This window comes from Pseudochaenichthys georgianus, chromosome 1 (assembly GCF_902827115.2).
Source record: "Pseudochaenichthys georgianus chromosome 1, fPseGeo1.2, whole genome shotgun sequence".
Lineage (NCBI taxonomy): Eukaryota > Metazoa > Chordata > Actinopteri > Perciformes > Channichthyidae > Pseudochaenichthys > Pseudochaenichthys georgianus.
Window position 1 is genome coordinate 43,823,485 of NC_047503.1, and position 20,687 is coordinate 43,844,171.

Here is a 20,687-nt window from a genome sequence, read left to right on the forward strand (position 1 = left end):
TAGAGGAGAGAGAGAGAGAGAGAGAGAGAATTCCTTGCACCCCTCTTCTAGCATAACCCTGAATGGTCTCAACCATATTGCGTCAGTAACGTGCACTTGTTGTTACAGCAGGATCAGTTTGTGTGTTGTGGACACGGTAGATTTTCACAATCCGTGTTCTCAACATGCTTACTTTAACATAATTTGTCATGGTCGGGCTAAGGTAGGGCTAAGCCATTTCTTGGTATGGCTGTAGCCTACCCCTGGCGCCGCCACTGTTCCTGCTCAAGATTAGATTCAACTTTATTGTTATTGCACAGATTACAGGTACTGAGACAACGAAATGCAGTTTAGCTTCTAACCAGGTGCAACAAGCAGTGAAGTGGAAAGTAATGTACACAATCTACAGAATAAAATATAGAATGAATTGAATGATGAATAAACAGTGAGGGGTATGAATACACTAGATATACACAGCAGCCTGTGAGCAGTATGAACAGTGTGTATGGCAGGGATCACCAACTACATTTGTCCAAGGGCTGACATGTAACCAATAGACACTATCGCGGGCCAGCGATTTTGATATAGCCCAGAATTGTATAAATAGTATTCAGATTACTTTTGGAATACTTTCTTTTTCCATAACAGATGGGTATGTTTTGGTGCACAGGAGACATGTCTTTTACTGTTTTCATGGCTTATCAAGAACTCAAACACAACATCTTGGTGTCATTCTGGACAGCTCTCTCATCTGCACCCCACATAAAAAACATCACCCGGACTGCATTCTTTGTACCGTCTTAAAACCTTTCCTTGGAATATGTTATGAATTGTAAGGTGTCCTTGGGTGCTTTGAAAGGCGCCCCTAAATAGAATGAATTATCATTATTATTTATTATCTGAAACGATGTAATAACTTTTAAAACTTTTTCCAGTCACTTGCCCCATGCATTCAGCAGCAGCAGGCCATTCACTTTGATTTCATCCCGTTATGAAATGTCATCATTTCGACAATAAAGAAATGCTACATAAATGTTATCTTGCACAATTTATCTAACCATCTCCGTTTCTAACTTTCAATATATTTTAAAAGAGATCTCTCTCTCTCATCTGCGTGCGGGGGCGGGGCCTCACAGACACGCTGCATCTCTCTCTCGCTCACAGACATGCTGCAGCGCTGTGCAGTGTGCACACAGTTCTGCCGGTAATGAATATTACATTTTGTGAGGAAACTTTTCCACAAATAATTCCAATAAGTATTCCAAAATGTATTCACTTCAGGTTTACGAAAGTAACTGTAATCAGATTACTCGTTTTTCAAATGTAACGCCAGCTGAATAGTTAACCTACTTGATTTTTCTTGAGCTTCATCAGCAGCACGTGGTAAACACCACCAATGAGCGCTCAGCTCGAGATACCAGCGAGCCGTTTCCCATCAAGCATTTCGCTTCCGCAGCCCGTGGGGAGGAATTGCGCCGCCGCGTCTCGCTCTCAAGGCTGCAGGCGTCTTTGTCCCGCGAGATTTCAACGTCTCATGTAGGTGAGCCTCCAGAGCAAGGCCCCGTCTCAGGCATGGATGTATAATAAGAACTGGATACAGCGTGGGAGGCGGGGCCTCATTCATTCCTATGAGAGTTGCTCATGAGCGCATGATGATAAAATGGCCCAACTTTTGAGAGAGTGAAACGTCACAGATTACCCGGCATGCCTGAGAAGTACCCGTATGTGTGTTCATAGCGTATGCGCAACTTTAACCAACATGCTCGTTCAAATCAAGCACGTCAATTTGCGTACATGTAACAGCACCGTGTGTTCATGACAGCATGGTAATGGCTTGTTATTATGCAGTTAGCAGCTAGCGGCTAGCTAGTAATTATGCTAATGTACACATCAATCGTACTTCTATTATGCTGTAACAGGATCTAGTGATATCCAACAGAGCTTCATTTAGCATGAAATAATTATTGCACTGTATATATATATATATATATATATATATATATATATACATACACAGTGCAATAAACTTGTTAGTGCAATAAGAAGCTACAGGAACGTTAATCTACGTCGGTAATATTAACTTTATTTAATACAACATTTACGGTACAAGATTTACATCATACAGCCCATGTAGTATAATATTTTACAAATGATGAATTACAGCAAACATGTGCAATATATCCATTATTACAGCTCCGTGGGCTGGCAGTAAGGCGATATGGGTCCGTTGTTATTGTGCATCCATGGGTAAAGAGAAACTCATGTTGTGCTGAACACGTAACATGAACGTGCCGGGCGGCGCGGTCCCGTGGGTTAGATGCGCGTTCATAATGCCGAGGGAAATAACTCTCAGAATAACGTTATTAGCACATTTTTCCAACTTGAGGAACGAATGTTTTTAATAAGGGCTATACAAGTGTTCATACTGGGTAGTTTATTTAGTTTAAAAAAAATTATCCACCGATTTACAGACCACTCTTTCCCCATGTAAGTCAATGGGAAAAAGTGTTTGGCAACCAAAAGGATGTGCAGTACCGCCGTTTGGCCAGCACGAATATTTCCATCTGAGTCCGGCGCACTTCCTGGGGGCTTGGTCTCAGGTCGGTTAAATGAAATCCTTGATTCCCTCACTTGCGTCATTTCCCTGCGTCTAGTCCCTCCCACCAGGGAAGCATGGAGGGACGCAAGGAAACCACGAGAAGCAGGGAAATGAGTTTTAAGAGCAATGGGACGTCCTTTCCTCCGAGCGTCACGTGAAGCGACGTCCGTTTGTGATGACACCGCACAGCTGTTCGTCTGACAGCAGCTCTGTCCCCGTTATTTTCACCCGCCACACATTTACTGACACAAACATTTGTATCATCTGTTGTAGACCCCAATAAATAAAATAAAATAAGAACTCATTCTCAAAAAAGATAAACGCCATTCTTAAAATGTATAAACGAACACGTACTAGTTTGAGTGCACAATAGAAATAAAATAATTGAGAGAAGAAAAAGAGATATATTATCATTCTCAACATTCATTGGATTGCACACTTTGTTTGAATGTGTGGATATGTAGCACATTAACATTTTAAATAGCACTTAATGACTGACTGAATGGAAATGACAATAAATGAAAATGTAAAACGAATAAAATGATTTTTGACCACTTTGTTGTTCAGATATATCACATATTTGTAACTAAATGAAACATGAATTGAAACAAAACACGGTATAAACTGAGGAGTGACTCCCGTGAGGTTCATGTGTTTTCTTCACTCCGCTGGGAAACTGCTCTCATGTCAAGAAGCATCAGATCAGTTAATGCGCTGCATCGTCCAATCAGTGAGCGATACACAGTAAGGGGGCGGGGTCATACTTGCCAACCTTGAGACCTCAGAAATCGGGAGCATTTCAAAACCACCGCATGGGGGGGGGGTGTTAGTGGATCGCCGGAGCTGTATTAGATTAACATCTACACATGCTTATAGTTGTAAGTGCACTGTCTGTGTGCAACTCGATGTTGACAAGAAAGCAACTGGACACTTCTAGAATTGTGTGAGTAATATTCTGTTTTTAGACTTCTCTGCTTCAGTGTGTGTATTCTGTATCAATGCTCTGTAGTTGATCTGACTGAAATTGTGATTTTAAATCTCAAAACCGCTACAGTATCTGTCAGGCAGAAACTTGGGACAAGTAATTTGACTGAAACCTTAAAACTGAACTAACTGACTGCTAGGGTTAACTTTGATTTAAACATTTATAGAATACTAAGAGCTTTATTGAGTAGGTGTAACTGTATTAAGGGTTAAACTCATAACTTTATAACTTAGGGTTTAATGTAATTGACTTAAAAGACAATAACGAGTCAGGAGGAAGCCAGTCTCGATTGAGGCCCATCAGCTGTGATCTCAGGCCACTCCCCCCACTTCCCCCACAGAAACAGTATTTAAATCCCATCCTAATCACTGACCTGCCAGTGTGCAACTCGATTTTGACAAGAAAGCAACTGGACACTTCTAGAATTGTGTGAGTAACATTCTGTTTTTAGACTTCTCTGCTTCAGTGTGTGTATTCTGTATCAATGCTTTGTAGTTGATCTGACTGAAATTGTGATTTTAAATCTCAAAACCGCTACAGTATCTGTCAGGCAGAAACTTGGGACAAGTAATTTGACTGAAACCTTAAAACTGAACTAACTGACTGCTAGGGTTAACTTTGATTTAAACATTTGTAGAATACTAAGAGCTTTATTGAGTAGGTGTAACTGTATTAAGGGTTAAACTCATAACTTTATAACATTACATTATTATTACATTACACGCTTTTATCCAAAGCGACTTACAATAAGTACATTCAACCAGGAAGACACAACCTTGAAGAAAACAGAATCATATAAGTACATCAGGTTTCATAGAGCCAAGTATGTCAAGTGCTACTCAACTGGCTATAGATAAGCCAGTCCTTTATAAGTGCTCTGTTAGTAATTCTTTGTTAGTAATTCTATCGCTCGAGGTGGAGTCGAAAGAGATGAGTTTTCAGTCTGCGCCGGAAGGTGTGTAAGCTTTCTGCCGTCCTGATGTCAATGGGGAGCTCATTCCACCATCTTGGAGCCAGGATAGCAAACCCACGTGTTTTTGCTGATGGGAACTTGGGTCCCCCTCGCAGCGAGGGTGCAGCGAGTCGTTTGGCTGATGCAGAGCGTAGAGCACGCGCTGGGGTGTACGGTTTAACCATGTCCTGGATGTAGGAAGGGTCAGATCCATTCGCAGCATGGTACGCAAGTACCAGTGTCTTGAAGTGGATTCTAGCAGTTACCGGAAGCCAGTGGAGGGAGCGGAGGAGCGGCGTGGTGTGGGAAAATGTAGGAAGGTTGAAGACCAGACGAGCCGCTGCATTCTGGATGAGCTGCAGAGGTCGGATGGCACATGCAGGCAGACCAGCCAGGAGGGAGTTGCAGTAGTCTAGGCGTGAGATGACGAGAGCCTGGACCAGAACCTGCGTGGCTTTCTGGGTCAGCTGGGGACGCATCCTCCTGATGTTGTAAAGCGTGTATCTGCAGCAGCGGGTTGTAGCAGCGATGTTTGCAGTGAAGGACAGGTTGTTATCTAGGATCACACCCATATTCCTTGCATTCTGGGTCGGGGAAACAACAGAGGTGCCGATGTTGATAGTCAGGTCAAGAGTGGGACTTTATAACTTAGGGTTTAATGTAATTGACTTAAAAGACAATAACAAGCCAGTCTCAATTTCCTTTTGAGGCCCATCAGCTGCAGAGAGTTAACTAATTAAAGGGACGTGGCCCCACAGCTGTGAGAACTCAGCAATCAGGTGTCCATTTTAGGTAGCACTTTCCTGGAGCGTCAGCTTCAGCGTCAGACAGGCTAAGACATTAGAGTCCTGCGGGAGTCAAAGAGGAGGCAAATCCTACTTTGATTGAGCTAAGTGTCGCTGGTGTTTTATTTTATTTGGTTGTTTAGCCCCTCATGCTATAATCATGTGTATTTTCTCCATTCCTGTTTATGTGTCTTCTCGCAATTATCACTGGCCCTGTGTATCTCGTAATTGATATAACCGGCCTGCTCTCGTCTATCCCACATGCTCCACAGAGATCCAACATCTAGTTTCAGGCGGCCTGTGGAACTGCCAGTCAGCTGTTCCTAAGGCTGACTTCATCTCTGGCTCCGCCTCCCTGCAGTCTCTGGAGTTCCTTGCTCTCACTGAGACCTGGATTACTCCATCCAACACATCCACCCCAGCAGCTCTCTCCACAGCATATTCCTTCTCCCATACACCCAGACTCACCGGCAGAGGAGGTGGCACTGGTCTCCTGCTCTCTCCCAAATGGAGCTTTTCCCTCTTCAAGCTACCTAACTTCACTCCTTCCACCTTTGAATTCCATGCCGTCACAGTAACCCATCCTATACAATTAACCATTGTTGTTCTCTACCGTCCACCAGGCGCCTTGGGGGACTTCTTGGAGGAATTAGATCATCTCCTCTCACACATCCCTGAAACTGGTCCTCCCGCTGTACTTCTCGGAGACTTCAACCCCCAGACGGGGAAGATAGACAAACTAACATCTCTGTTAACCGCCTTTGCTTTCTCACTGTCTCCGTCCCCACCGACTCATAAAGCTGGCAATGTCCTTGATCTCATATTCTCAAGGAACTGCACTACTTCTAACCTCTCTGTGAACCCGCTCCACACATCCGATCACTTCTTCATTTCATTCTCTTTACCCCTTTCCAAACATAACCAACTAATCTCTTCTCATCCTGCACCTGTCCGCCGTAACCTTCGTTCCCTCTCCCCCTCTACCTTTGCCTCCTCTGTGCTCTCAGCCCTCCCTTCCTCTGACTCGTTCCAACTCCTGCCTCCAAACTCTGCTGCAGAAACTCTCCTCTCTACTCTCTCATCCTCTCTGGACTCTCTCTGTCCTCTCACATCTCGGCAGGCTCGTCAGTCCCCTCCTGCTCCCTGGCTAAATGATGCACTGCGTGCTAATAGAACCGTCCTTCGGGCAGCAGAGCGGAAACGGTGGAAATCCAAACACCGTGACGACCTCCTAACCTATCAGGCTCTCCTCTCCTCTTTCTCTTTTCGATCTCTCAGGCAAAAAGCACTTTCTTTCAAGATAAGATCCAATCTTCCTATTCCAATCCCAAAAAACTATTTTCCATCTTCTCCTCCCTCCTGGACCCCCCCAAAGCCCCTTCCCCCCTCCCTTCTGTCAAGCGACTTTGTTAACTACTTTGAAAAAAAGGTTGATGATATTCGCTCTTATTTTACTCACCGCTGGGTCACCCTCCTTTCACCCACACACTAACCTCCTTTTCCCCTCTCTCTCCAAGTGAGGTTCTTACCCTCATTACCTCTGCCCGCCCTACCACCTGTCCTCTGGACCCTATCCCTTCAAACCTCCTTCAGACTATCGCTCCTGATATTCTACCGTTTCTCACCCATTTCATCAACACTTCTCTAACGTCTGGTCACTTTCCAAACAGTCTCAAGGAGGCGAGAGTAAACCCTCTCCTAAAGAAACCCACTCACAACCTGTCAGATGTTATAAACTACAGGCCTGTCTCTCTCCTCCCGTTCCTGTCTAAAACACTTGAACGCACTGTCTTTAGACAACTCTCCTGCTATCTCCATCAGAACAACCTTCTGGATCCGCACCAGTCTGGTTTCAAGGCAGGTCACTCCACAGAAACTGCCCTCCTTGCTGTCACTGAGGAACTGCACACTGCTAAAGAAACCTCCCTCTCCTCTGTCATCATCCTTTTGGACCTGTCTGCTGCATTCGACACAGTGAACCATCAGATCCTCCTTGATGGAGCAGGCTGGACCTGTATTTTTCAGGAAAGGAGTGAGCAGAGGGTATAGTTGGCGATTCTTGTTCTGTTTTCTGTGACTATCGGCTCACCCTCTCAGACTTTCAGTTGCACGCGCTACTAAAGAGACGCGCGACCACGGAAACCAAACAATGGTGTAGCTGTATTAAAGTCTGAGTGCAAACAGTCCTGAGTAAATCTGATTTTGTCAGAAATCGGGAGAAATGCGGGAGAAATATGACCCCGGGAGGAAACCGGGCAATGAAATCGGGAGTTTCCCGCGAAAATCGGGAGGGTTGGCAAGTATGAGCGGGGCGAGTGTCTGAGGATTTCATCGGAGGATGGTCTGGTGGTTCCTCGGTTATCGCTCCTCCATTATCGTTCCTCGCTCCTCCGGCAACTTCCGGTGAGACCGAGGACCGAGGAAATGAAAATAGTCGACCTGAGTCAGTATATATAAATAGTCGGCCCATGTCGGCCATGTCGGCCCATGTCGGACAAAATGACTAACCATGACCATGACTAACCATCATGCAACGCACTAGCAAGACGTTGATCGAAATTGCGCAGGTCTGCGCAGGTCTCGCTTGTCTCAAACAAGCCTAATACTTACTTCCGGGTGTAAAATTCTCTAAAGCAACTACTATGAGCTGCTCCGACCCTCGGTCCTGACGGACTCCAACTTGTGTTTATTAATCAAACAAATAAATAAACACAAGGATAATTGTGTGTTATTGTTGAGTAAATAACAGTGTGTGGTTTAGAAAAGAATACAAAATTAGAAGGAAAAAACGATGAAACAATACAGATTTCAGTTTTCTGAGGCCCTACTCTCCCCATAACTGACGGCAACAAAAGTCCTACATTATTCAATTAAAATAAAGAAGTAAAAACAATAAGTGTGGCTTGATATTGAGTAAGAAAAAGGTTGATAAACGCTGTGAGAATGGATCTGCGGGTAGCATTAGCTCGCGATCTCAAGTCGTCTACAACATACGTTTAGGGAGCTATAAAGAAGCCTATGGACATCCCGGAAGGTTGAAAATGTATGCTAAGGCCCCCCCCTTGCGTTTGAAAAAGCCGACACAGGGGACTTGACATAACGTCAACATAGGCCGACTTGGGAGTGAGGATGTGTTGAAATAACACTGAAAACATTACTCAGACTGTTACGGTTGCTGTTTCTGTCTGCTCATTAATCCGCCTGTGAATGTTTTCAGCTGTGTGTGTAATATTTAAATAAGCTGCGCAGTAGCCCTGACGTCATTGGCTGCCCATCCTCTGGTCCGCCTCCGAAGATCGTGATTGGAGCACGCCGGACCCGACGTCTTCCAGTCGCAGCGCACCGCCGGCGCACACCTGCTGCAGATGATTATAAAGCCCGGGAACAACTATACTCTCGGGAGGCTCTGTTGAGTGAACAGACGCCGCTCGCATTTTGCTCTTCATTCTGTGGTTAATCTTGTGTGTCTATCTCCGTGTGATATTGTGTGTTAGCAGAGTATAGAGTAGGTTAGTTAGTGTTTAGAGTATAGTTAGGATTTGTGACTGTTGCCTTTAGTTTAGCTGTGTTTTGTTTAGACTCCCTTTGTTAGTTGTACCACTCTTGAAGTGAGGTTTTGTTTCGTTCTTTAGTTAGTGTACTAGTATTTTTTTTCCCCACATATAACTAGACTCCTGTGTTAGAGTCCTTCCTTTGTTTGTTTCAGGCTGCCTGCCTGCCTTTTGTTTACATTGCTGTCTAAAATAAACCCCTTATAATAATTACCAATACCAATCTGGTTGTGTTGCTTCCCTTTGATTCCCCTATTCGGAAGGGAACGTAATACAACAAACAAAGACCAGTGACCTTGAAATTAGTATTTTTATTTTTATTTAAAATTGTGCACGTGAAGATTGTTATCTTGGATGAAAGACAAAATATATAATCCATTTCACATTGAGTTCTTGTTTAGTTCAATGATTATGAAAATGTGCTGGGAGGGAAACCATTTCAAAAGGCATGTTTTCAAAGTACAACAAAAGGAGGGTTTAATGTATGTGTAGGAGACGCATTTAAGTTTTTTTTTTTTTTGATTTACTTGGAACTTGTATTAATACATTTGTCTGTTTCAGTGAGAGGTGCGCTTTGCTCAGGTGAAGGGGGCGGGGCTAAAGCTTTAAGTTGGAGGTGCGGTGTGTGACGGGAGGGCAGCAGGCGGCAGCAATACCGTCATTGACACACAGACGCAGCCTTATGTTTACCAAAAAGAAGGATTATTAGGATCTGTTTAAGTTTACGTTAAATATTGATTTCGTATTTTGTTTTGTTTTTGCTGGAAAATAAATGTTGAAAGACCAACCAAAACGTCCAGTGGATTTTATACTGCGAGTCTGACCTGCTTCTCAGCCCCAAGTCATGTGGCTCTCATCACATTTCACCCATTGTTTCTACCACACACAACAAACACATAAGTGTCGACACAATCAAACAAATGTAGGACATCAAGTGGATAGGAAACAAATGGTAGGTCTAACTATAATATCCTTAAAAATATCTTTAAATCAAACCTAATTTTTCCTTGTATTAGTTGTTGGCATATACCTGTATAATACTTAACTCTGTAGTTAGTTACCTCATTGTAAAGAGTAGTTTTAGTGTTATAGTGACTGCCTTCACTCGTAAAAGTGATATCTCACTGATATCGGCCCCACTGTTTTCTGCTCTACAGCCGCACAATATCCAATCACTGCTAGTGGAACAACACGTTCTCACTCCCAAACCGTCACAGGTTGACGGTCGGTCAGGGCCCCTCCCCGTCACTTTATTACGGACAGGGTACCTTGAGAGTCAGTTTTCAACGGGCAGGGCGTCCCATTGACTTGCATAGAGCTCCCTGAACGTTGGTAATAGACAAATTGTGATCGCGGTGAAATGCTCTCCGCAGATCCATTCTCACAGCGTTTATCAACCTTTTTCTTACTCAATATCAAGCCACACTTATTGTTTTTACTTCTTTATTTTAATTGAATAATGTAGGACTTTTGTTGCCGTCAGTTATGGGGAGAGTAGGGGCTAAGAAAACTGAAATCTGTATTGTTTCATCGTTTTTTCCTTCTAATTTTGTATTCTTTTCTAAACCACACACTGTTATTTACTCAACAATAACACATACTTATCCTTGTGTTTATTTATTTGTTTGATTAATAAACACAAGTTGGAGTCCGTCAGGACCGAGGGTCAGAGCAGCTCATAGTAGTTGCTTTAGAGAATTTTACACCCGGAAGTAAGTATTCTCTCCAGTTCGCTTGACAAACCCTGTGATAGTCCTCAAGCTCTGTGATTGGATGTTTGAGTGTGCGCTGAGGGTTACGCCAAGCGTCAAACAGCACTTTGAAATGGGATGGAACTACGGCAGACTGTCCAAAACTGGATTGGAACGGGTCCACCCCGTCCCCCCCTCCCCCACCACGTCCCCAGAACTACACATGCTGGCTTCACAACTTGTTCCATGGCACGTCTCTACTGGGAATTGTAGTTTTAAAAGACGTTTTCGTATTTCCCATAATAAGAAGTTGCCAGTATTAAACTGTCTACACCCTGGAGGTTTAGGGGATAGGAAACACTCACATTTAAAACATATAATTAATAAATGGGTGAAAATTGCTTGTGCCCATAATGGGCAGCATTAATATATACCCACATGCCAGCTAAGGTCAGAAGAGCTTTATTGCTGGTCTTATGTTTGTGACCCCTCCTGTTGTTAATTGATAAGCCTGAAACATGCACTTGTCAAGGTTCAGAGGCACATTTTGCAAATATGGCAGTAGCCATCGATCAGCTTAAGATAAGATATACTTTATTGATCCCAAGTTGGAAACATTTGCGTTACATCAGCATGTTTAACAGTTGTAAATATGCAGTGGTGTTTATTTGTAAATCATTTAGTATAATCACACACATTCTGTGTTTTATATTTAATAATTCTGTGTTCTTTATTCATTGAATGTTCAATAACTCACAAGGTCGGAGATGAAAAACTTGAGGTTCCTCAACAGTGCATTACAAGACATCTATCAATATGTGTGTAGGCTATAACTCCACCATTAAACAGTCGTATTCTGAACATTTCTTATACTATCTACATACATCTTATAAGAGTATAATACATATGTATAATATCAGTTAAAATAAGTGCTTACACATACAGTAGTTAACATTGCAGGAAAGCAATATATTAGTACTTTGACAGGCTTATTTATACCCCCAAATTTTCATTTCATTTCAAACCTTTATTTAACCAGATTGGTCCCATTGAGATCATAGATCTCTTTTTCAAGGGAGACCTGCAGCATATAGGTTCCACATGAAACATAAAACAATAAAGGACATTATACATTATATTTACAGGATACATAGTTATAGACATTTACAAGTGCCCATTGTATCGGCAAGCATTTCATTTACCCTAGCTTTAAAAACATGCAGAGGAATGAGATTGCTCAGTTTCAATTCTTGCTGAAGATTGTTCCAAGCAAGTGGAGCTGCGCACATAAAAGCTGTCTTACCTGAGACAGTCCTTGCTCTTGGCACAAAGCTTTTTTCTTATTCAAAATAAGACCTTAACCTAAAGTATTCTTTAATGTTTAAATAAAGCCTTATTAGTTTGTCTGTCTGTGTCTCCTATTAATATCTAATAATAAAAATAATACATTTCAATAACGTGCTTTAACCACCAGGTGTCCCTTTCGAGCTGTGCACCGTTATGGTGTACATATACCAATATACCGATTGGATCAAATTATTTTCAAAACTGGATTTGAACGGGTCCACCCCGTCCCCCCTGAACGCCTCACTTCACAATGCAGTTTTGTCTGTTACCTTGTCGCAGACAGAAAATATATAATTTTATTTTACCAGGATGCAGTGACAAAAATATTTGGGAAGGCTTAGCCTTCCCTAGCCTACAGTACCCGTCGCCCCTGTGTGGTTTCTCAACTAAGTGATCAGTATATGTGATAGAAGATATTATTGTGTGTGTGTATGTATGTGTGTGTGTGTGTGTGTATGTGAGAGGGAGAGAGTGTGTGTGTGTGTGTGTGTGTGTGTGTGTGTGTGTGTGTGTGTGTGTGTGTGTGTGTGTGTGTGTGTGTGTGTGTGTGTGTGTGTGTGTGTGTGTGTGTGTGTGTGTGTGTGTGTGTGTGTGTGTGTGTGTGTGTGTGTGTGTGTGTGTGTGTGTGTGTGTGTGTGTGTGTGTGTGTGTGTGTGTGTGTGTGTGTGTGTGTGTGTGAGAGAGAGAGAGAGAGAGAGAGTGTGTGTGGGTGTGTGTGTTTGTGCGTGTGTGTGTGAGAGAGAGAGAGAGAGAGAGAGAGTGAGTGAGTGAGTGTGTGTATGTATGTGTGTATGTAAGCAATAGAGAGAGAATGTTTGTAAGTCAATCCCTCAAATCAATGGATCTTACCTTTTAGAAGTGTTTCTTCCTTGCCCTTTTCTTTGCAAAGTCTGTGATAAGTTCATCAAAATCCTAACATTGCTCGTTAGCTCAACAACATCCTCATGCTCCGTGACCGTCACTGATCCTTGTGGTTGCCCTAATTCGTCACATTTAGCTTTTTAGAAAAAGCTATTTATTGTTGGGAATTGTTTTAATGCAGCCACTCTCTCTTCCTTTTTCTTTCTTTTTCTTTCTTTTCGCTGCCCCGCTAGGCGTTTGGCTGCTACTGGCACCATCCATATTATAGCTCACGTGACACAATGTCAATGTGACATGACACAAACAAAATTAAAAAATAATTTTTTTCTTTTATTTTTCTCTTGTCACTGAGGGCCCTCTCTTGCTCAAGGGCCCCTATGTGTGCCCATATGGTTAATCCGGCTTTGGCATCAGATCCAAAACAGACAGACATTAACTGCCACACCATCTGTAATAAGACATTTTTCATGTCCCGTAACTGAAATACAACTCATTCAAGTCACCTGGTTTCGGTCAGTGGTCTTCAACATCGGCATCACCCTCACCCCCTCCATCGCTCTTTTATAGGTGATCTTTCCTCCATCACTCTCCCACAGCATTAAATTATTATAGCAACATCTGTAGCAAAGAAAAACGTGTTACTTAACTGGAAAGACAGAACAAAATGATCTATTAACCATTGGTTCAACAGATCATGCAGACCTAGAAAAACTCTCTTCAACACAAAATGACAATATAACCCCGTCAATAAAAACTGGTCTCCTTTCATGCACTACATTCAGAGCAGATTCCTCTTCACACAAGTTTGGCCAGACACTTCACAACAATGGATCAAGTAAGGGATAATGTGCAGCGAGGCGGTTATTATAGGGAAAAGAACAACCGACAGGGTGATCACGGAGCCGGGTAATAAGGCTTGTATACTCGATTCTGATTGGTCAATTCAGAACATGTGACAGGTTGTTAATACAGTAGTACAGACCGATGTCAAGCACTATAACGACACGTTGCTAAGGGGTACCAAGAGAGTGAAAGGAAAAGATGCTAAGAGATGGAGCGCTGGACATCAGATAAATGAACAGAAGAAGGTAGACAGGAAGTCAACACTAACAGGAACACGGTATGGGTTCAGCCAACCCAGTCTCATACAAAAACGTGTAATAACTACGTTGGTCCACAACGTAGGACGTAGTATTTCTACAAAAACGCCTCTGAAATTGTAAGATCCATACGTTTTCACCATTCATTCCTATGTCACGTGATCTTCACATTTCTCCCTGCAGAAAAAAAAAACATGGCCGAACTTCGTTTTATTCTCGGTGGAAAATGCCTATTTTAAAGTTAGTTTGGCCATTAAAATGCGTTATGATGTCATTTGATGCGATAAATATGAGTTGTTATTTCAGATTATGTGTGCAGTGGATGTACATGATCTTTAGTTTGCTAGTTATTACGAAGATTACTTCAGGAAATTGTGTCGATACAACGTTTTCATTGTTACCAAGGTGGTTGCTAGGGATGCTGCTATCGATATTATTTCTGTTATGTTGTGTAACTGTTAAAGGCCCTGTCACACTGTCCCGAAGTTGACACCCGATGGACACACGAATATGGAATTGTGAATTTCGCACGAAGATGGCCCCGAACCACACACGAAGGCAACATTTACATTACATTTAAGACATACAACTGCAATGAAAGTACCAAAAACAATTATGTTACAGTACTATGATACTGTGCTGATATTTTCAGACTTTGTTCTTTACTTTCTCCGTCTTTATATGTAGAAAATATTACGTTTTCTCCGTAATGTTGTTTCCATAGCAACAACAACTTCCTGTCAACTCTCCTTCAAAATAATATATTATATCCTTTTTAGTTTCACAGTAACACAAATTGGGTTATTTACATAATATGTTTACATGATTTTGTTGTGCAATAAAACAACCCGATGGACACACGATAAAGGAAATGTTCAAATTCGGCTGTGATCGTAGCAACATCGGGCCATTCGTGAGGGCATCTTAAGCCATCGTATGACCGTCTGTGGAGTTTCTCAGGCTCCGGCAGCAACTTCGTGAGCGGTGGCAAAATCTTTGGCATGCCAAAAAATTGCCGAAGGACCTTGCGAAGGTTCATTTTCGTGTTGAATTCGTGTGTCCATTTTGCCCTTCGTAAGGCCATCGTGAGGGCATCTTGTTATCATCGGTGCCATCGGGCATTCGCCCTGATCAGAGTGAGGGTGAATGCACCGATGATAACACGAAGATGACACGATTTGACAAGATGCCCTCACGAGTGCCGCTCATGAAGTTGCTGCCGGAGCCTGAGAAACTCCACCGGCGGTCATACGATGGCTTAGATGCCCTCACGAATGGCCCGATGTTGCTACGATCAGAGCCGAATTTGAACATTTCCTTTATCGTGTGTCCATCGGGTGTCAATTTCGGGACAGTGTGACAGGGCCTTTAAGGGTGTAATCTTTATTGCTACCCCCTTTCCCGTCAATGTATAGTGTTGGTCCACAGCGCAAACGTATTAGTTTAACAAAATTCGCATCTAAAATTGTGGCATAGATACGTTATTTTCCCCTGTGCAATTCTCCATTTACTCAACAATAACACTAATTATCCTTGTGTTTATTTATTTGTTTGATTAATAAACACAAGTTGGAATCCGTCAGGACCGAGGGTCGGAGCAGCTCATTTGCTTTACAGAATATTACACCCAGAAGTAAGTATTTTCTCCGCTTGACAAACCCCCTGATAGTCCTCAAGCTCTGTGATTGGAGAGTGTGCCGAGCGTCGAACAGCACTTGAAATGGGATGGAACCACGGCAGACTGTCCAAAACTGGATTTGAACGAGTCCACCCCGTATATCGTCTTTTATGGCGAGGGATGTGTTGCCATAGTAACACCACATTACGTAACATAATAATAATAATCGCTCCCGTCCTGAGGCGGGAGGGGGCGTCTGCCTGAGGGGTAATCAGGGAGACACCTAACACGCAGAGATTATTGGCCGCAGCCGCCATCTGTGCTCCGAGCCAGAACATTTTGTCCAAATATATTCCAAGGTGTCTCGGTCCCGTGGCAGCGGGGGCAGAGGTTTCGTTCCCTCTGCTCTCATCGAGGGGGGGCAGACCGGGACAAGCCGTGTCCGAGCGGCCCTGCACCCTGATGATACCCGCCATGGCTGTTATTGGGGCCTTCGTCTTCAATGGCCGCCGCCACGTCGCCTCCACACACTTCCAGATATCTGGCAATGGGGGCGAGATGAAGGCCGGACGCGCAGACATGTGTGCTGGACCCTCCTGGCCACCGGACCCGAAAATACCGGACAACGAAGCGTCCTCGTCATCTTCCTCCTCCGGGAAAGCGGCCACCTGGCCCCTCGGGAGGGTGAACATGAATGGCACCTCGTCCTCCTGTTCCCCCATCTCCACCACCTCGAGGTCCTGAAAATGATTCGGCAGGCGTTGCAGGCCGGCGACGGGTTCAGGCCGTCCTCGGCGTGGTCCGGCCCCAGGCACTGGAAGCACAGGCGGTGCGGATCAGCCCCCGCGGTCAGGCCAGGGCATGTCGGGAAGGTCCGGTGCTCAAGGAGTGGTTCCATGCTTGCTTTTCTCTTTCTCTTTTCACGTCTCTTGCTCAGTGTTTCACTTCCGCTCGCTGAAGAGAAAGGGATGACAGTCAGGAGGCGAGGCCTCCTTTTATACGGTGAGATGCGCGCGCATTCAAGTAAGCCCGCCCCGGGGCCGGCTACGTCTATAGAAGTCTCAGTAGGTGAATGCTTGCATGATAAGGTAGTACCCATAGAGTCCAGTAGAGTGCCGAGCCTGTGAGCGATATAACCAGCATAGTGATGATTCCATTGAATAGCAACAAAGTGCAGGCTTTTTAAAATGTGTGAAGTCGATACACATCAGAAAGTCTCAAGTTGTGAGAATGGTTGTACCATAGAATATCACTTAAAGTGGACCTATCATGCTATATTTGACACATATATTGTAGGGCCATACCTATATAAAACATGTCTGTGAAGTTTGTTTTTCAAAATACCAAACAGATCATGCATTTTATCCATGCCTCATTTCGCTCTATTTGCTCTTTTCCAGCCCTGTTTTTGCAAGGCCTGATTCTGTGACGTAGTTTTAATGCAAATGAGCTGCAGGAGGAAAAGAGAGGCTCCGTCCTCCGTGTTTTATTCTTATATGATTATATAGAGTAATTATTCATTTGTTTTAAAGCTCAATAAATAACAAAGAAGACTTTTGACCGGCACTTTTCTAATTTTGTCCAGAAGATTTAAAATGTAACGGACATGTTGACCGGCGGAAAAAAATCTAACTGAAACTCTGCCGCACGGTCCCCTCGTCCCTTGGAAGAGGCGGAGAGGTGGGTGTTTGTCATCTGCTGGTGGACTAACCGGAGAGAATTACAGCGAGGGAGGGATTGCATTGAATTACAGCAGCAGGAGCAAACGCATGCCTCGGGGAGGGAGAAAAAGAGCCACAGCGGAGAATAAACAGAAGGGCAACCATGGCAACCATGCGCGGGAAGTCTTCTTCGCTGCTTTTGTGGCAGACGACAGCGCCACTTACATGCCTGGCATATGTACTACAGCGTCTCCAGCGCTTTCGAGCGGCAATGGCCGTGGCCGTGGCCCAACCCCCCATTCCCCTGATATGTGGAGAGTTGCCCATATAGGCGGAGCACCCCTTTTCTGACATCAGAAAAATTAACGTCTGGATCAGCTCCGTTGCAGCCCCGTTTTTAGAGATTTGGGTATATGGAGGAAAAGAGAGAGGGTTGTGTTTTCTGACACTTGGTGAGTTCCCTGACACACCGGGGACACATATTCATGTATAAAAGACGTACAAAAGTGCATTTTGCATGACAGGTCCCCTTTAATGGAGCTTTGTAAAAATGCTCGTCATCATTAAGGTATGATTGTGCAGTGCCACACCTTCTCACACAAACTAAACCCACTAATAAAACAATGAAAAATATACAAGTTTAGCTTATTCTTTGTTTTTTTATTGAAGAGGATTAGGGCCACATGGGAAAACATGTTTGGCATCAGACCAAAAGTAAAATCATCTTTAAGTCAGAATTCAGTTTTTTTTTTTCTCAGAATCAAAGTGTTTTTTTTACTTTCAGTCACATCCCAAAACATTGTCCTAATGTGGCCCTAATCCTCTTCCGTACTTTTTCACTTTTTCCCTTCATCATTAACTGGCGAGTCCATCATGTATGTTGTGAATGTGGAAATCAGGCTCTTGCACATGGGGTGGTATTTCTCAATAATGGAGTGTTATACAATTTTTTTTATAAATCTGTCCAGAAGGGTTGCGAGCGTCCCTGAGCCCTCATGAGCTCACAGCTTTTAAGTCATGCGTCGAACTATGGGCGACAGTTAGGTGTTAGATAACAGAGGGCGTGGTGTAGACATATAAAGACTTAATGAGAAGTGAATAGGAGCGGTATCCGTCGGTAGATAACACACCTGATAAACAGAGGGGCAGTTAGTTTTCCTGTTAACGTCAGAGAATAGCTTTGAACAAGAAGCCCCCCCCTCTGCATTTTGACCCAGAACACAAAGCTGAACCGCAGGGAGACGAATCGTGTCTTAAGACAACATCAAGGGTGGGGTATTTACCTGGTAAAGCTAATATTTGATGAATTATGGATGAATGTCGGTGACTCTTGGGTAAGTTACCTTTGTATGTCAATTTAACGTTATCCTGTGTGCACAATTGGTCATACCTAGATGGGCGAATTTGAACCGATGAGATTCAATGAGAATTGTTTCAATAAGTAACATACTTCCTCTTCTTTTCTCAGGTGCCGTTTCATTCATGAGACATCAGCTGCTGCCACGTTCTTTCACAAGAGAGATCACCTTACACTGAGCCTTGACCCCAGCGTTTTTCAACAATGCGGTATTTCACATCTTTAAAATAAAAAACAAAATAAATAAATAAATACTACTTTATTGTTTAAACTACGGTGCCACACACTTCTGCATTTTAAGAATCAGAGATTTCTGTGTAATCTGACTGATCTGACATCTTTGGCTCTTTTTTCGCAGACATCTTCAGAGGATGAGGAGTGTTTTCAAATGTGTGCTCTTTGTTCCCATCACACTCTGTGCTATCTACTTGTTATCTCCATCTGTAAGGTGAGTCTGTGATACATTTACGGGACACTACATACAAGAACAATTACTGTAAGCCTAAATGCAAACATTACTTAAAGGTGGGGTAGGTACATTTCAGAAACCGGCTCGAGATACACTTTTTGTTATATTCCATGGAATGCTCTTAACATCCCGATAGCAATGAATATCTTAAGTGCTTTGACAAAAAAATCCATAAAAAAATTTCATCTGTAGAAGCCGTAATACTGTACTGGCTGACAGGCAGGTAGGCCAACCAATCCGTTTAGCCGGCCCGGCTAAACGGATTGGTTGGCCTACCTGCCTGTCAGCCTTCCATCGGGACACAAACATATCTCGTGCCCTCATTGGTCATGTGCGCGTTCGTGTGTGTTGGAGGAGCGGCTCAATAAGGAAGTGGCAGATGTTCTCCGGTTGTGTATTTTCAAATTCTAGCGATCTCGAGCCGGTTTCTCAAACTTACCTACCCCACCTTTAATGAACATGTGTTTTTATTTTTTGTTTTAGACTTTTAATGAGCTTCATACCTATGGAGAAATGCCATTTGGAAAGTGCAAAAAATCTGGACAGCAGTGTGGACGCCAGTCTCAATCTTCAGTAAGACCAGAAGACCGTTTACAGGCTGAACAGATAGTCCTGAGACCAACACAGACATTTATCTATCATGTTGAGAAGCCGCAGGTTTCATCTGATTGGACATAAGGCAGCAACAACAAATAAGTGGTGTTTTTTGTATTTCACCTTTTTGAATAATTCCTAAGAAGAAGGTGTATTTATAAATAAATGTTGGCTGAATTAATGGAGCCACATGAAACTACTTGTGCTTAATCCATACCAGAAGGGTAGCTATTGTATACGTTTAACCTGAAATTGCAGTTAAAGTTTTGGTGCAACATAATTTAACTGAATCTAAGTTGAGTGTAAATATAAAATAATTCTACTAAAAATATTTAGATGCATATGACATGTTTAAGTCACAACTTATGTAGTAAGCTTCATTTCATTTCATTTCAAACCTTTATTTATACAGATAAATCCCATTGAGATAATTGATCTCTTTTTCAAGGGAGACCTGCTCAAGTAGTTCTACATGAAACATAAAAACATAAACAGAACAACAAAAGGACATCATCCAGCATAATTTACATAATTATCCACATGAGCAGGTACCAACAGCTTCCGATTGACTAGCATCCAACTGAGCTTTAAAAACATTTAGTGGCACCAGATTGTTCAGTTTCCATTTAATTTGCAGACTATTCCAAGACAGAGGAGCTGCGCATCTAAAAGCTGTCTTCCCTAAGACAGTCCTAGCAGTTGGCATATTTAATAAAACCACAGCATTCGATCTCAGGCAGTAGCCACTTACAATTTTCCGTGAGATCAGGGAGCAGATATACTTCAGGTTGGTAAAGAAGAGTATTATAAAAGGGAATTCAGTCTAAAAAAATATATTTGTTTTATATTTCAGGTCCAGACCTGATGTGCAAACCTGTACATATTGGAAAGCTGCCATCATCTGGGAAGGTATGTTTGACCCCCGCCTATACGACGAGATGCACAAGATGAAAGGATCCTCTGTGGCTCTAACAGTCTTTGCTGTGGGCAGGTTGGTTTCACATGAATAAAGTAATAACTCTAAAGATAATCTGTCGTCAAACCTAAATACCTCCTCCAGCTCAGCCAACTGTATGTTTAGTGCATTAATGTTTATCTAGGTGATGGTTGGACAGACTGTAAAAAAATAAAAAATAAA

General features: G+C 43.0%; 1 protein-coding gene across 2 annotated transcripts in view; it reads left to right on the forward strand.

The window, feature by feature from the left end:
• Positions 1 to 20,687, forward strand: part of LOC117450555 (N-acetyllactosaminide alpha-1,3-galactosyltransferase-like) — a 47,950-nt gene that overhangs the window by 23,595 nt on the left and 3,668 nt on the right. The window contains exons 1-5 of one of the 2 annotated variants that reach the window (XM_071203747.1): positions 3,937 to 3,992; positions 18,598 to 18,695; positions 18,845 to 18,934; positions 19,439 to 19,528; positions 20,403 to 20,540. In XM_071203747.1, the coding sequence (XP_071059848.1) occupies positions 18,691 to 18,695; positions 18,845 to 18,934; positions 19,439 to 19,528; positions 20,403 to 20,540 (323 nt within the window). In that variant the 5' untranslated portion in view covers positions 3,937 to 3,992; positions 18,598 to 18,690. Of the gene's footprint in view, positions 1 to 3,936; positions 3,993 to 18,597; positions 18,696 to 18,844; positions 18,935 to 19,438; positions 19,529 to 20,402; positions 20,541 to 20,687 lie in introns of those variants that run through there. The other variant, XM_034088384.2, reaches the window with a different exon arrangement.